Here is a 15,851-nt window from a genome sequence, read left to right as displayed (position 1 = left end):
GGAGTTTTGACCCACAACCCTGAGATGGTCGAGGCTTACATAACGGTGCCCGTTGATGTCGTGTTGTCTGGGGATGAGTCTGTCTGTTTTAACAGAACTGTGACTTCCTTGATGTAATCTCATGCTCGTCCTTGAGCTTCGAGTTGGGTACTCACTACGGAGGTTCATATATCTCAAAACACTCGCTCAAACCACCTTCTGTCCTCTCCAGTAGACAGATTGAAGCCTACAGAAGATAGCGGGGGGAAAAAGCCGGAGCCCCGTACTAGGCGCGTTCGATCGCTTCGCCACGTAACTTCTCTACACACGTAATGTCCTGCATGCGTCCCTCAAACGCGGGTCACCAGACAGCCGAGCAACGCATGCCTACATTGGCGCACACATAAGCTCCCGAGCCCTGATGGATGATGAAGGAATTGAATTCATACTCGTCCAAAAGTATATCATGCTGCTCTCTAGTCCAAAATCGACACATTCTCCATGCCGGATGACGAGCTGCTGCCTGGATTTCAAAATGGCGACACTCAGAGCTTCCCAGCCGCCCGCAGACCACGTTCGCCGTCGACAAGCACACACCAACCCTCCGACCCGGCGCCTCCCTTTCCTGCAAGGACGGTCGCAAAGTTCTCGCGTGCGTAGGCCAAGACGTCATCGTCGAAGGTCCCCGGCTGCAGGAAAACGGCCTGGATGCCCAGGTTCTTTGCCTCTTCAAGCGTCTTTTTCGTCACAGGCGGAGCCGTAATGATTGATACCGCGGTCCCCTCGGGTTCCTGCAGCACCGAGAGAGACGCTGCGGTCTGGTAATCTTTGCCGTCCACACTGATGGCCGGAGCCGAAGGGTTGATGGGCGTCGCCGGCAGGCCATGGTTGACGTACCACTTGAAGACTGCAGGGTCCGTTGTCAACAGACTGTGTCCAGAGAGGGAAAGGTGCGATTGCAGAAAATGCACGGGATTTCGGGGATGGGGCATGAAGCAGCACGATGAGACGCGCAAAGCAGGCGAGTAGGGTTCCGAGGCAACGCATGCGGTGACGACACCAGGAAGCAGCTCGTAGACTGACCCTTGTAGCCAAACTTCTCTGTGTTCGTGCTCGCGCCGACGACTGCGTACTTGGATGCTTGGAAAAAGGACCGGAGGGTAGCCTCAGTCGAAGCCATATTTGCTGTGTCTTGCGGATAACAGTGTCGTTGTTGTGTAGGCTAGAGCACTCTCTGTTCGAAATGTAGCTTCTTGCAGGAGGTTCTGACGAAGGCGAGTGCGGGGATCGCGGCTTCAAATGTACGGACGTATTCGAGTAGGCTTCTAATACTAGCCAGAGGGTCGGAGAAGATGCGATTCCTGCAATGCGAGTGGACACAGTTTAATGCTCAAAACGAAACGCCGATGACCGATAACACCATCAATTCCCCAGAGACTCGATGGAGGCCATCCAATCTGAGCCGGGACCAGAGCCGATGTCGACATCGCTATCCCCACCCCACCTGTTTTTCAATCCCTAGCGTGTTTGTAATACATGCAAGAAGTAACTACCTGACCGAAGGTATTTGTATTTGACTCGACTCCTGCCTTCGTGATTTGTCATGAAGGGTGACAATGCATCTTCGTGCTAGGCACGACTCCCTGGCGCTGGGCGCCTCTGACTTCTTATCGTAGTAATACCTCATACGAGCTTGTTCTTCGCATCCTGTTCAATCCGAGGATGGGGTACTACGCCGTAGTACTGCATGCAACGCACAGTGAGCAGTGCAGAGCGTTCCTTGCGTCCGTTCCTGTGCCCAAGAGATCATCAGCCTCTCTCCGGAGCTACCGAGCTTACACTCGGGGTCCCTGAATGTGCCAATCGTAGCCTTTCCAGCTTTGCCTGTCAGGTATGCAGGGAATGCATACGCACGTACAGGTTGGGTATCACTGGAACCTGGAAGATGCTGTGTGCAACCCCAACCCTCAGAATTCCCGTTTAGTTCGGCCGGGGGTGTCGCGGGGCGTTGGTTGCCCCGAGAGACGGCGACAACAACTGGGGTCTGGGTGGGGCACCACTCAGCGAACCGCTTGGGGGGTGCAAGTTTCCCAGGGCACCGCCCAAGTGCATTTCGCCATTTCGACCATCATCACGACCGACGACACCGCGTCTCTCCTCCCTACCAAACATTTGGCGTCTTTTGGTCCTAACAGAATTCTGGCAACTATTCGGACGCAATGGTAAGTAGCTCCGCTGAACCTTTTCGATTCTTCCCGACTCGAGGCGATGCGGGCGGTTTCCTTGGTCGGTTGCATTTTCAGCAACGTAATTCTCTTCGGGGGTGATTTCGGTCTTCACGGAGACAAACAGGGCTACAATCAGCAAGGAAACCCTGACACCCGACCCTCATTGCCGGCTCCAGGGCGATACCTGTAACCCACGATGTTGCTGCAGGCCGAAACCCTCTCTTGAACACCAGAACGGTTGGAATAATATCTAATCAATACGACGCGCAGGCTTCGACCAACTATAAAGAGGCCTTCTCGCTATTTGACACCCGTGGCGTCGGCCGCGTTTCCCTTGACAAACTGGGCGACCTCCTCCGCGCCTGTGGGCAGAACCCGACTCTCGCCGAGATCCACGAGCTGGAAAAGAGCGTTGGTGGTGAATGTAATGGATCTCCCAACCCGCTCTTTTCAATCTCTTCTTCCTTGAAGCCCTCGCTGACTTCTACGGGTTGCAGTTGATTTCGAGACCTTCCAGCGCGTTCTCAACCGACCGGGTGGCTTTCGCGACCCTGGCGAGCCCGAGGAATACTGCCGCGGCTTCCAAGTGTTCGACAAAGACATGACTGGATTTATCGGCGTCGGTCAACTCAAATACATTCTTACAAATCTGGGCGAGAAGATGACGGAAGAGGAGGTTGACGAGCTGCTCAAGGCCGTCGATACCAGCTCCGGGCAGGTCAACTACACGGGTACAATGCCTTCTTTGTGCCGTGGGTGCTGTACCTCACTAACGTACGAAACAGAACTCGTCCGGACCATCCTTTCCAACTAGAAGTAACGGGGCTGTGAAGGAGCGGGCGGCACTAGCCACGCTTTGCTGATGAACGGGAACGGGTCTACGAAGCGACTCTCATGGAGGGCATTGCATTGATTGCGTGACGGGCGGCTTGGCGTTGGAGTTGTGTTGTTTTACATTTGGGCGCCTGGGTTGGTACTCGATGATAGCCATTCAGGACTTGGGCAGGATAAGGATTGAAACCTAGATAGCAACACGGAAGCAGTCACAGAATGCTGGTTGGCGCGTTGACCCGAGTGAAATATCCGAGCCCAGAGGAGAAACTCCAGTCCCTGAGCGACGCGAAGGGTGAGGGGTGCCGACCACCGCAATGGAGACTTGGCAGTAGTTATTTGTGGGGCACTTGTTTGACGAGCACGTTCGTCTCATTAAATCGACACCAGTTTCGAATGTTCAGTTTCGAATGTTCACATTCAGCCCCAGCTTGAGTATTGCTCATGAAAGCAGATAACAACCCTGATATTTGCCTGTCCCGACCCTCAATTTACCTGCCTACATCTTTCTAGATACCAGCAGGTGGCCCTTTGCCCAGGTTAGTTATTTGGTGGCTCAGGCGCACTTGCCGAGGCTGGACTGACAAACAGTTGCTTTTGCCTACAGCAGTCTGACCAACCCAGGCTCCCACTTGACCCGCCTCAGCTTCCCCGCAATTGGGCCTGCTCCTGTCTCGCACTTGGAACCCGCGGTCTCCAAGGTTGACTTTGACCCAACAAGCGCGCCTTCCTCTCTTCCACCCTGGCGCCTCCTGCACCCCCGATTCGGCAGGTTGTCTTCCTGCTGCTGCTCTCTGTCATCTTTTTCTCCACCACCACCGTCATCCTGGCTGCCCCACGCATCGTACCCCGCCTCTCTTCCCTCTTCAGCCAGCTCAGGTACAGCAGAGCACACCAAGCACCGCTCGGGGGAGGCTTCACTGCTGTCACGACTGGTCGCCCGGCTCTGGGCACCCTGACGTACTCATCTCAGTCTTCCTTCTTGACCCACGCGCCAACCGTCGACATGGCCAAGTACGCAAACCCCCCGCAGCCGCCGCCGCTCTTTACCGGCACCAAGGACAGCATCGTGGCCGACTCCAAGAGCTTGTGCGACCGGACTCGCTCGCTGTTAGACTCGCTTGTGGCCAATATTAAGCCCGCCGAGAACCCGGCCGCGGCCACCTTCGACTCCGTCATCCGTCCGCAAGTCGAAGACGAGAACGAGAGCTCCCTTAGCGCCCGGATCCTCGGTTTCTACCAATATGTCTCGGCAGACAGTGCTCTCCGTGACGCCAGTACCGAGGCTGACAAGATCCTGGACGAGTTCGCCATTGAGTGCAGCATGCGTGAGGACGTTTTCCGCCTCGTGGACGCCGTCTACAGCAACTCGGGCCTCGCCGAGAGCCTTGAGAAGGACAAAAATCGTCTGATCGACGAGGCCTTGGCCAAGTCTGCTGGCTTGGATGACGTTGAAAGTGCGCGGCTACTGGAGAAGGAGAGGAAGAGCTACATCAGGAATGGCCTGGGTCTGCCGGAGGGCCCCAAGCGGGACCGGTTCAAGGAGATCAAGAAGAGGCTCAGCCAGATTCAGATTGAGTTTCAAAAGAACCTGAACGAGGAGAATGGTGGCATCTGGTTCACCAAAGAAGAACTCGACGGTGTCCCCCAAGATGTCCTGGACACTCTGGAGAAGGGCACCGGTGAGAACGAGGGCAAACTCAGGCTCACGTTCAAGTACCCCGATCTCTTCCCTACCCTCAAATTCGCAAAGAATCCCGAGACGCGTCGCAGGGTGTTCATCGCAAACGAGAACAAGGTATGTTCGCAACCTTTACGCTAACACCGCTGGCGGCTGTGCCGAACTGACACCGCATGCAGTGCAACCAGAACGTCCCGCTGTTCAAAGAGGCCATCCTGCTCCGGGACGAGGCCGCCCGTCTCCTTGGCTATCCGGACCACGCCTCGTTCCGGATTGAGGACAAGATGGCCAAGACACCGAAAACCGTTCTTGACTTCCTCGGGGATCTCAAGAGCCGCCTGGCTGCTGGAGGTGTTAAAGAAATCGAGCACCTTCTTGAACTCAAGAAGAAGGACCACGAAGCGCGTAACCTTCCCTTCGATGGCAACTACTACCTCTGGGACCACCGATTCTATGACCGCATGATGGTTGAGCAGGAGTACAGCATCGATGAGAATGCGATTGCCGAATACTTCCCGCTGAAGTCAACAGTTGCCGGCATGCTCCGCATCTTCGAGGAACTGTTTGGTTTGGTCTTTGTCGAACTCACACCAGAAGACCGCAAGCGCATCTCCCCCACTGGCAAGGGTGAGGATATTGCATGGCACGAGGATGTCATCATCTTCAGTGTCTGGAACGATGAGAGCGAAGGCGATGGCTTCGTGGGTTATCTGTACCTTGATCTTCATCCTCGCCCTGGCAAGTACGGCCACGCGGCCAACTTTAGCCTTCAGCCGGGTTTCCTCAAGCCGGACGGCACCAGGCGCTACCCCGCCACTGCTCTGGTCTGCAACTTCAGCAAGCCTACGGACAAGAAGCCCTCCCTCCTCAAGCACGACGAGGTCGTCACTCTCTTCCATGAGCTTGGTCACGGTATCCATGACTTGGCCGGCCGGACCCGGTATGCTCGATACCACGGCACTTCGACGGTCCGCGATTTCGTCGAGGCGCCCAGTCAGATGCTCGAGAACTGGTGCTGGACCCCGAGCCAGCTCAAGAGTTTGAGTAGCCACTACGAGACAGGCCAGCCAATTCCAGATGATCTCATCGAAAAGCTTGTTGCCACCAAACATGTCAATGACGCTCTGTTCAATCTGAGGCAGCTGCACTTTGGCTTGTTCGACATGACGGTCCACACCCCCGAAACGCATGAAAAGCTGGAGAAGCTGGATGTGAGCAAGCTGTACAACGAGCTGCGTGTGGAAATCTCCCAGATTAAGGGCCCTGAGGCGCAGGGCGAGCCAAGGTTGGTTTGCCCCAAAAGATGTTGCGTTCATATATGCCCTACTCTTCATTGTTTCCTTCTCGTCTGCCTGTCCCCTTCCTCCTTCCCCTTCTTCCTCTTTTCCAGTCATCTTTTTTTTCCCGCCTTTCACCGATCACCTAGGATGTGAATGATTTGAGAATGCTGACGCATGACCTACACACAGTACATGGGGTAACGGTCAGGCGACGTTTGGGCACCTGATTGGAGGCTACGACGCCGGTTACTACGGTTACCTCTCCTCGCAGGTGTACTCGACTGATATGTTCTATTCTGTTTTCAAGAGCAACCCGATGGACCCTGTGCAGGGCCGCCGCTATAGGCACACAGTGCTGGAGAAGGGCGGGTCGCAGGACGAGATGCTCACTCTCGAGCAATTCCTGGGAAGGAAGCCGAGCACCGAAGCATTCTACAAGGAGCTTGGACTGGAAAACTGAGATATCCCGTTGAAGGAATTCGTCCAGCTTAGTTAGCATCCGACGCCCAACTAGATGGCGTCGCGCTCCTTTTCAATGGAGGAAAAAATCATGGTCTGAAGCTATACGTACACCATCGGATAACACACGCATGCCTCCATCCCTGTGGCGGAAGTCCCTGAAAGCATCCTTAGATCTCGAGGCAACCCTTCATCAGGCCCGGATGTACCACCCTCGGGTTTCGGAGGGGCACACCTAATATGGTGCTTGAGCATATTTTGCATCTTCCAAACATCATCCCCCTTTATGCATTTGGTAACTGTAGCCGTCTCCAGGAATAGAAGTCAACGATGTTGGTGACAAATTCAAGCTAAGCCCGGTTAGCTCAGCTGGTTAGAGCGTCGTACTAATATTGTGGGCTTCCATGGTCCACTATATCATGTCATGCGAAGGTCAACAGTTCAATCCTGTTACTGGGCATTGAAAGTGATCAATTTCATAAATTTTTTACCATTTCTTTTGCTGCTTGGCGGAGCAGCACAGGGAAAAATGGATGGGCGGAGAAGTGGAGGGATCAAAGACATGGCAGGGCTAGACCCCCGCGAACCTGACTCGTCATATTCTCAAATCTGCGTGAAGTGCTTCCGAAAGCGCACGGATTCGACCGAATGATGGTTCACGTACTAGAGAAACGCAGCGAAGAGAAAGCCGAACATCGCGTGTTTCAGAAATTCGCTGTCTAATAGCTAAAACAACTCCTCCCGACGCGAGCTCGCTATGATGCTGAGAATCCAAAACACCAGACACCGTTGACCTTCTACTCCTAGCAATGCTCCGAATACATGCCTCATCAAAGTCTGTCAATCATGAGTCCATGAAAGGGTCGAGCTGCCATTGCCTGAATGGACCTCTGGCGCGATGCGTATCTGCTGCAGTGCTCTTCCAAAACTCCCCCAAAACCTCCCCGAAATGTAGAGAAACGAGCTGGAGACGCCTCACGCAAGGGGCGCACAACTGAAGGGGTCCGAAACCATCCCGGTCTTGTACCGATGGTTCTGGGATACGGTCAGTTCTGGTGCTGCTATCCAAGGCAGAGGGGGAAGAAAGAATGATTACTCACGATATCCCAGATGGCAGAATATGTCCCGACACCGAGCACAGCAATGCCTACGATAAAGGTGATAGCATTGGCAGCTGTTAAAGCCCAGTTTTTCCGCTCGTACCACTTGCCCTCTTTAATGAACATGAACCACATTATGGCGGGGAAGTAGAAGCTGAAGCCCGACACGAAGAGCGAGGAGCAGATTGCCAGCAGGTCCGAGAAGAAGGGGACGGCGCCGGCAATGACCCACGCGAGCACCGTGAGGGCGGCAACCAGGCCGATCCACGTGGCCCAGCCCATGGGGGTGTTGACGTAGCGAATAATGGAGTTCTTGAACACGCGCCCGTGGATGTAGCGAGCCACCACCGTCGTGTTGATGCTGCCCGAGATGAAGATGACGGGAATCGCGATGCCGAACGCCACCTTGGACACCAAGGGCCCCGCCGAGAGCAGGGCGGGCGACTGGACGTCGGGACCGACGAACGCGTAGACGAGCGCGCCCGTGAGGGTGTAGAGGAAGATCTCGAAGACGCCGAGCGTCACGACCGCCTTGTCGTAGTCCTTGGGGGTGTGCATCTCGTCCATGAAGCTGAACTGGCACAGCGCAAAGCTGTAGGCAAAGACGATGTTGCTGATGGCGATGAAGGCTTCCGCCAGCGACAGGTCCTCCTTTGGCCACGCAGACCAGGCAACCGACCCGACGCCGCCGGGCAAGTCGCCGGCGCGGACGCCGGTCGCGATGATGGTGATGAAGATGGCGGCGATGATGGACGCGAAGTCGATGTACCCGAGGATGGCCATCTCGGCAAAGCTGGGCGGGATGGCGACGAGGAACAGGATGATGCCCGAGACGACGGTAAAGACGACGGTGCAGGCGCCGTTATCCGACAGGTTGCCGAACATGATGGCGCCCGTCAGGACGTGGGAGCCGGTCGTGAAGACGAGCTGCAGGACGAACATGACGCTGATGAACTCGTAGCCGAACCGGCCACACATCATGCGGCCCACGTCGGTGTAGTGCGAAATGTCCGGGTACTTGAGCTTCATCTGGCCGATCACGTAGCTGGCGTACAGGGCGACGAGGCCGATCCCTACCGTGATGATGACTCCGGCCACCATCCCCAGGGTCGCGAAGGCGCCGGGGAGACTGAGGCTGCCCAGGGCGACCGCCGTCACGATCAGCACGATGGTGAGGCGCTTCCAGCCGAGGCGGTGGAAATGGGCCTCGCCCTCGGCCGCCTTTTGTTTCTCGTAGTCGCCCATGGCCGCAAGTCGCACTTCGCCCACTTCATCGTCAGACTGGGATTGCGACACTGGGTCCGGGCTGTCGAACATGTCGGCCTTCTTTTCCGGGGTCTTGGTGTCCGAGACGGGGGTTATAGACGCCATGCTGAAGGATGTTTTTTTTATGTTTTTTTTTTAGCCTTTTGCAGCGTCCGAGGCCGTCTTTATCTGTCACCTCCCGTCACAGTCCGTAAACTGGCGTGTTGAACGCAGGTCAGGCAAGGCGCGGTGGCTGTCGGGAAGGGAAGGGAAGGGGGAGAGGCCGGATGAACCAAGACCAGAGTTCCTTCCGGGCCTGGCCTTATGAAGAGGGGGAAAGAAGAGGGGGAGGGGTAGAAGGTGGAAGGGGAGCGAAAAGGATATTTCCCGCGTCCTCAAAAGGCCAGCTACCCAAGCCCTGGGGCAAGAAGGAAACAGGGAGGGGGGTCGAAATCGAAGAAAGGGAAGGCAGGTAGAAGGAAGGCGACTTTCAGCACGTCTTTTTTTAAAAAAAGGCCCAGATCTGCAAACCACCATCCGGGCCAAGAGTCCGACTCTCAATTGCCCGCGAATCCCTGCTTCGGCCGCCGCCGCCGCCTTTTTTTGGTTGAGGTCCTATCCGGAACCCTCGGCACGGCGTGTTTGCCATTGCCTTGCCCCCTTCGTCTGATGGACTGCCTTGATGTGGCCGTCATGACCAAGATCCTCGACTGGTATTGCGCGGCACATCTCCCCATGCGAAGTCATGCGGTAGCACTGCTCTCTCTCCAGACCCCAGATTCCTGGCCCTCGGACGAGTTGCTCGCAGGCGAGGCACGATAGGTGGTTGGTCCCTGTATGTACCTGGCACGGTTTTCCCACGCCGTCACCCGATCCTCCGCTCGCTTCTAGAAGCTTGTTCGTTCTTGATCGCTTCCATTTGCGGACTTGTGGGGGGGCGTGGCAAGGATGGCCAAGGTTGGGGCGATATTATGTGAAAGTGACTGTCATCAGTCGCCGCAAAGCCTCGGTCATATCGCTGGGGTTCGTTTGATATTCGCTGGCTGCGATTCATGCCCCCCGCGGGCGTGTGGAGTCGAGCGGTTGGTGGACACGCTCGTACATTGTAATTACTTTACGCATTATCCGAACTTGCAGATTCCTCGACTGCGTCGTGTTGTAGTGTCTCTGCAAGCACGCGTGCAATGCGGAGAAAAGGAACGACAACCTGCCAACCTCGGCACATTCCGCCCGCCGCCTTGCGGCGCTCAGGGACGCTTACTCAAATTGGCGAACGACCCAACGCTAAAAAGCTTAATGCCCGGTAGTTGACGCCCAGATCGAAAGCCGCAATGACGTGCACTAGCACTCTGCATAGCATTGTTTGGACACGCGATATTTTCGATAAACATTCAGTCGAGTATTCCCCGCCAACAACAACGAACAGGGCCGAGGGGGCTCATAACGGACGATTGCGGGATTTGATGCTTGAACCTGGGAACTTCCCGGCTCCATCCATTCGGTGAACGCCGGGCTACCTCCGAGCATCGAGTGCATCTACTCCACATCTCAACCAAGGTGGATAATCGCCAGCGCATTGGTTGGCCAACTTGGACGAAGACAGGTTTCATCATCTCCAGCAGAGCGGAGAACGGGAACAGGTCTCGCGCAGGGAACGCCGCAGGGAAAAGGTACACCGCCAGGAAGGCGACCATGGAAAGAAACGGGCATGCTGTAGAATACAACAGATTGATCTGCTTGCGAGGTCGCCATGTCGCCAGTTCTGATTAGGCAATGTCGTTCATCCAACTGGCACTAACAGTGTAGATCGGCAACTGGGAAACTCGGCCGTTGTCGTCGTTTGCACAACGCCGCAAATTGCCGAGTGAGTCGGTTCCGCAGTGCGCACTATTGGCCCGGGATGGGAGCCAACTGAGAACCCTCGGTGACGAATCTGGCCAAGCCAGCATTTCCCGGGTTGAAGTCGAACTGCGCGGGACTTGGTGCGGAGCACGGAGTATTTGGGTGTTGCGATTTGCGTGGGTGGTTGGGGGGCCATCCCCGGAGCTTGAAAATTGGGATTTTGTAACCCTAACCCAGCCACCAGTGCCCGAGGCACCAGCAATAACTAGTGTAACGTTGGAGCAAATTCTGGCTGTGCTCGGACATTGAAGCTGTGGCGCACAACATCAGCCCCACTTGAGCCCCGAACGGCAAGTAAACAAACGCGATGCAGCTGTCCAATCACCATCGTTCCTCAGAAATCGGTCCTTGAGATCTCCTTTCCGACATCGTCTCGAGTCCAGTGGGCGCAAAGCTTCAATCGCGTAGTCACCAATTGAGGAGAGCTTCCTTGATCATTAGCTAGCTCCGCCACGTCTCTTCCAACACGCGCTGTCACAGCAGCGGAAAAAAAGGGCCTCGGGCGACACACCTTTCGACCGACCGGGGAACGCGCCCGCATCCGACACCCGACTGCTCCCCATCGCGACCGGAGACGTACCCCCGAGGGAGTGACGCGCTTCCGACAACTGCGTTGGCATGGAACCCACCGACAGATACTTCATTTTTGAAAATCGCCTCGACTCGTTTCGAGTCCCCCAAGTTGTTTCCTCCAAGGGCAAGGCTGCAAAGACACTCGCCTGGCCACACAAGACTCTCTCACCAGTCGCTGTAGGTTCCCTCCCCCCTAGCGAAACATGGCATAGGACTTGGCTCACGCGTCGAGGCAGCTTGCGAAAGCCGGTTTCTTTTACGAGCCGCACCTCAAGAGTCCCGACAATGTGGTGTGCTTTTTGTGCGAGAAGTCGCTCGATGGGTGGGAAGAGAATGACAACCCGGTGGGGGAGCACCTGAAGCATTCGCCAACTTGCGGCTGGGCGATTATGGCGGCAATCGAGGCCGGATATGGGAATTATGGGAAAGTACACCCCCTCGACCCTGCCATGGTTGAAGCGCGGAAGGCGACATTCGCTGGCAGGTGGCCGTACGAGTCGAAGAAGGGTTTCAAATGCAAGACGAAGAAGGTAGGCAGGCACTCTCGGTTCCAGGACTGGAAAGCATGGCTAAACCAAAGCTACAGCTGGTCGAGGGTGGTTGGAAGTACACCCCGTCGCTCGAGGCTGATGACATGACGACCTGTGCTTACTGCGATCTCGCGCTCGAGGGTTGGGAATCCGACGACAATCCATTGTAGGTGGCGCATCTTGTGTCGGCGATGGTGGCATACTAAATCTCAATGCAGTGACGAGCACTACAAACGCAAACCGGGCTGTCTCTTCTTTGCACTCATCAATCAGTATCCCGCCCCAAAGAAAGGAAGAGGGAGGGCAGCTAGAACCTCCAAAGCCTCTCGACTTTCAGTACAGTCCGTTGCCACCGTTGCAACAACAGTGTCGGATCTCACCTCTACGGCCGACGTCTCTGCCGACCACGACGACAGTGTTATGACCACTGCATCTACAATGACACAAGGAGGGAGAAAAACAGCGAAGGGACGCAAACCCGTTACTGGCAAGGGACGAAAGACCAAGGCAAAGAAAGAAGAGGCCGTCGATATCTTGGAGGATGGAGGGCAGGAGCTCCAACAACAAAGTGGTGCAAGAGGCCACAAGCGTGCCAGCGACGCTATGGAGGACCCATCCGTTGTCAATGCGGAGGCGCCAGCTTCCAAGAAGCGAGCCACGAAGGCAAGGGCAAGCATGGCTGCCGATACCTCGTCGATTATTGACGCCGATATGGGCGATGCCCTTCCTGCTAAGCAACCGGCTTCGAGGAAGAGAGCCTCGGCTTCAACAGCGAAAACTAAGCGGATGACTTCGCGGGCATCCGTTACGTCCCAAGCATCAACCGCATCCCTACGCGCTCAGATGCCCGATGACGACGAGCTCGAGCGCCAACTTGAAGCCGACTTGGAACGCTACAACAGCGATGCCGATGGGATCTCCGTGGAACAAATCCCTCCGCCGGCTAGGGGACGGCCCAAGAAGGCCACCACCGCACGCAAAGTCAGTGTTCAGAAGAAGAAGAAAGCCGAACATGATTCTCGCGCCGTGCTTGACCCAACTCCAATGGTACCAAATGACGCGGAGATTGAGGCCGACTTTGAGGCGATACAGGCTGGGATGGAAGTAGAGCAAATCGCAGCTGCAGGGACTCTCGCGGTACCAAAGAAGGGCCGCAAAGCCGGGACCCGAAAGGTCTCGAGACAGATTAGCAAGGCGAAGGAGCCCGTACCTCCCTCCGAACCAGCTGAGGCGGAAGAAGTACGAGCTCCTGAACAAGCTCAGGCTAGGGATATTGACGCTCCACAACCGCAATCGGATATGGAGATGGTGCCGGCAGAGGATCCCAATGTCAGTACAGAGACCGTGCTGACGAAGCCTGTCGCTTGCCCCAGCAACGAGAAGCGAAGGCGAGGGCGGCCGTCCAAGAAGTCAACAGCCTCAGAAGCCTCCGTTGAAGATCTAGCGCCGCGCCCGTCCGTGGAGGCGTCCGGGAAGGTCGCCGCCACACAGCCTCGAGAGTCTATACCCGTGGCAGACGACCCGCCAGATGCCATCTTCAGGAAGCCAGCTCCTGCCTCTCCCCGGAACTCGGGTCGGAGCCAACTTCCCGCCTCAGTCCCGGCAACAACGACGCCGCAGAAATCTTCCAAGACTCTTCCAGCACCGCCTTCATCTTCTAGCCGCCTTCCGCAACCCCCCTCGACTCCCCGAACCCGCCCCAGCCTCTCGGCGCGCTCCAACAACCAAACTACCGGCACAACCCGCACCCGGTCCCCCCAATCCTCCGACGCCGAGAATCAACCTCCGACCTCCCTCCAGCCAGCAGCGAGCGTGCTCCCAAAGCGAGTCGCCCTCGCCCCGCTCGACACCGCCGTCGCCCAGACCCCCAACCGCAACTCCCCGTCCAGGCGCAACATCATCTCTGGCCTGCAAAGCAGCCACCCCTGGGAGCCGGCTGATTTGGACTTGCTCTTCTCGTCCTCGCCCGTCAGGAGCCCCCACGACGGCGAGGATGACAAGGAAAACGGCCATAGCGGCCAACGGGGCGTCGCGAAGCTGCTGCGGAAGGGTGCCGAGCTGACAAGTCCTGAGAAGCGCATGACGGTGGAGGAGTGGATCTATCATAATGCCGAGCTGGCGGAGCAGAAGCTGAAGCGGGAATGCGAAGCGATGGTGGCGGCGTTCGAGGCCGAGGGCATGAGGGCGTTGAAGGTTCTGGAGGGGCTTGTTGTTGAGGTATAGAGTTGGCTCGACTGTCGGACATAGATGGCGGCATAAGTCGAGGTGTGGGGAGATGGAGGTCATTGTCAAAGGGTACCTTGTCGAGTGTGTTATTACCAAATCTGCCATAGCAGTTTTGTTGTGCTACTGTGATAGGGTTGCTGGGTACTCGGTTTGTTGGCGTTGGATTTGCTGCTCTTGGTCTAATCGAGCTTCGTTCTTGAACCGCTCTCCTGCCACGTTATCCCCGATTCTTGCTTCCTCTACTGAGTGATCCCCTTATCGCAGGACCGCTGTGATTTTGATCCTTTTTAGAAGCTGAGATCCTTTGAACAACAGTTGGGTTAGGGAACATTAACACAGCGGATGGTCTCACGGATGAACGGATGCCCCACTCCTCTACCCAATGCAGCTGACGTATATTTGTTTAGGGCGCTTAGGTAGAGTCGGGCGAGTAGAAGAGCGTGCATCTAGGGTTGTGATAATTAAACCGCAACCTCAAGCACCCGCAGCACCCAGTATCATGATCAGAAGCCGTCTTCGTCGACACATCAACACCACATCCGGATCCCTGACCAATGAGCCGCTACGGACACCTTGCGTATCCTTCAAGCAGGGGGCGAAAGTCCAGGTCGACATCAATGCCGCTCCTTCTCCCAACGCCAACTCCGATCCTTCCATCTACCCGTCGTACCTTCTTCTACTTTGAGACGAGATACATGGCGTGGAGTACACCTGGGATCCTGGTAGGTGATTCAACATCGTCAGCAAAGCGGATTTCCGCCTATTCTTCACCCTCAAAGACCCACTTGGTCAAGGCGTTTGCATAAGTATTAGGGAGCAAACAGCTATACAAGCAGGCTGGGGGAGTGTTCACGTTCACGTACCAGCCCAAAAGGGTCAACAGAATGTTTAGCCCAAAATCCGCGTTGGTTCCGCGTCTCAGATACACCGCCAGCGGAGGAACGAAGAAGGAGGTCACGTAGAGGATGCCCTTGCGTGTCTTGTGTCCCATCTTGGCAGATTCCGAAGCCGTAATAGGGTCGGATACCGTCTTGAGGAGGAGGCGCGACGTCACTTCTTGGCTCGGGGTAGGCGGTGACTCTGTGATGGGAGGGGCGGTCGTGACAGTTGCGTTCTTGTTGGGAGTGTCAGACTGGGGACACACTGTGGTGTCAGGTTGCTGGCTCGAGGTGGTCTTGTCGGAGAAGCCGTCGGTTGGGGTTGTCGGGACGGAGCCCGGTGTCGCCGGCGTCAATACTTCAGTGGCTGCTCGTGGGGCCGTGGCTACAGCGTTCATGGGGAAGAAGCGTTTGTGGTGTCTTGATGGCGGGAAGTGTAATTATTATTTGTTTGGCTGCGGGAGATTTGCAAAGCCGCCGCGACAGGATGGGGTTCTGTTCAGAGATGCTGCAATGTTCATAATAATAGTCAAAGTCGAAGCCCAAGGGAACCAGAAGCTCAAGTGAACCAATGCACGGAGTTTGAGTTTTATAATATAGGATAGAAGTTGTAAGGTGCCTTCCCAAAACATTCGATTTTTTTGGAAAGTGAAAGAAAAGGCAGGAGCAGACAGATTCATAATTTAATCATGTGGATGAAGTGATCCGAAGCCACCACGGACCGAGTTTGTGCTAAACGCTCTTGCTTCCATGTCATATCAATCCGTTCCGTTCCGCAGATGCTGTTCCACACCTTCACTAAGCAAGTCAGGGGAAGTTATCTGACCCTTCGGTCAGTCATTGAGATGGGTGAGCAGTAGTACCTGGGTATGAAATCCTGCCCTACGAAAATTTCACTTGGCCTTAATTGACTGGAGGGACTCTTTATTTGATCTTTTC

The 15,851-nt window shown here is 55.8% G+C and overlaps 7 protein-coding genes and 1 non-coding gene across 8 annotated transcripts; 4 read left to right on the top strand and 4 right to left on the bottom strand.

The window, feature by feature from the left end:
- Positions 1 to 400: 400 nt before the first annotated feature.
- P884DRAFT_284842 (CoA binding domain-containing protein) lies at positions 401 to 1,424 on the bottom strand. Its single transcript, XM_069443732.1, has 2 exons — positions 1,063 to 1,424; positions 401 to 886 (listed from the first exon to the last, which is right to left on the bottom strand). The coding sequence occupies exons 1-2, from the start codon at positions 1,157 to 1,159 to the stop codon at positions 525 to 527; spliced, it is 459 nt and encodes a 152-aa protein (XP_069297862.1). The 5' UTR covers positions 1,160 to 1,424; the 3' UTR covers positions 401 to 524.
- A 719-nt stretch (positions 1,425 to 2,143) lies between these two features.
- P884DRAFT_329519 (uncharacterized protein) lies at positions 2,144 to 3,403 on the top strand. Its single transcript, XM_069445635.1, has 4 exons — positions 2,144 to 2,265; positions 2,478 to 2,631; positions 2,705 to 2,938; positions 2,993 to 3,403. Exons 1-4 carry the CDS (start codon positions 2,248 to 2,250, stop codon positions 3,019 to 3,021), a joined length of 435 nt encoding a protein of 144 aa, XP_069297861.1. The 5' UTR covers positions 2,144 to 2,247; the 3' UTR covers positions 3,022 to 3,403.
- Positions 3,404 to 4,043: 640 nt separating this feature from the next.
- P884DRAFT_242865 (peptidase family M3-domain-containing protein) lies at positions 4,044 to 6,542 on the top strand (the record flags this gene model as incomplete). The annotated part of the gene is made up of 3 exons (XM_069440290.1): positions 4,044 to 4,836; positions 4,899 to 6,004; positions 6,189 to 6,542. Coding segments are annotated over 3 exons (2,170 nt in total), but the record flags the coding sequence as incomplete, so codon positions are not given.
- Positions 6,543 to 6,812: 270 nt separating this feature from the next.
- On the top strand, positions 6,813 to 6,918 carry P884DRAFT_t82. Its single transcript has one exon. It is a non-coding gene; the product is annotated as a tRNA-Ile (tRNA).
- Positions 6,919 to 7,433: 515 nt separating this feature from the next.
- Positions 7,434 to 8,929, bottom strand: P884DRAFT_277401 (amino-acid permease; the record flags this gene model as incomplete). Its single annotated transcript, XM_069443068.1, has 2 exons — positions 7,434 to 7,493; positions 7,559 to 8,929. The coding sequence occupies 2 exons, from the start codon at positions 8,927 to 8,929 to the stop codon at positions 7,434 to 7,436; spliced, it is 1,431 nt and encodes a 476-aa protein (XP_069297859.1).
- Positions 8,930 to 10,103: 1,174 nt separating this feature from the next.
- On the bottom strand, positions 10,104 to 10,506 carry P884DRAFT_306623 (uncharacterized protein). Its single transcript, XM_069445114.1, has one exon. The coding sequence runs from the start codon at positions 10,495 to 10,497 to the stop codon at positions 10,195 to 10,197; it is 303 nt and encodes a 100-aa protein (XP_069297858.1). The 5' UTR covers positions 10,498 to 10,506; the 3' UTR covers positions 10,104 to 10,194.
- Positions 10,507 to 11,077: 571 nt separating this feature from the next.
- P884DRAFT_223292 (uncharacterized protein) lies at positions 11,078 to 14,260 on the top strand. The gene is made up of 4 exons (XM_069439554.1): positions 11,078 to 11,455; positions 11,515 to 11,808; positions 11,865 to 11,974; positions 12,027 to 14,260. The coding sequence occupies exons 1-4, from the start codon at positions 11,324 to 11,326 to the stop codon at positions 14,029 to 14,031; spliced, it is 2,541 nt and encodes an 846-aa protein (XP_069297857.1). The 5' UTR covers positions 11,078 to 11,323; the 3' UTR covers positions 14,032 to 14,260.
- Positions 14,261 to 14,710: 450 nt separating this feature from the next.
- Positions 14,711 to 15,025, bottom strand: P884DRAFT_199859 (uncharacterized protein; the record flags this gene model as incomplete). Its single annotated transcript, XM_069438257.1, has 2 exons — positions 14,711 to 14,753; positions 14,898 to 15,025. 2 exons carry the CDS (start codon positions 15,023 to 15,025, stop codon positions 14,711 to 14,713), a joined length of 171 nt encoding a protein of 56 aa, XP_069297856.1.
- Between the last annotated feature and the right edge of the window lie 826 nt (positions 15,026 to 15,851).

This window comes from Thermothelomyces heterothallicus (assembly GCF_042370625.1).
Source record: "Thermothelomyces heterothallicus CBS 202.75 unplaced genomic scaffold P884_scaffold_10, whole genome shotgun sequence".
Lineage (NCBI taxonomy): Eukaryota > Fungi > Ascomycota > Sordariomycetes > Sordariales > Chaetomiaceae > Thermothelomyces > Thermothelomyces heterothallicus.
This window is presented reverse-complemented; position numbering and strand designations above follow the sequence as displayed.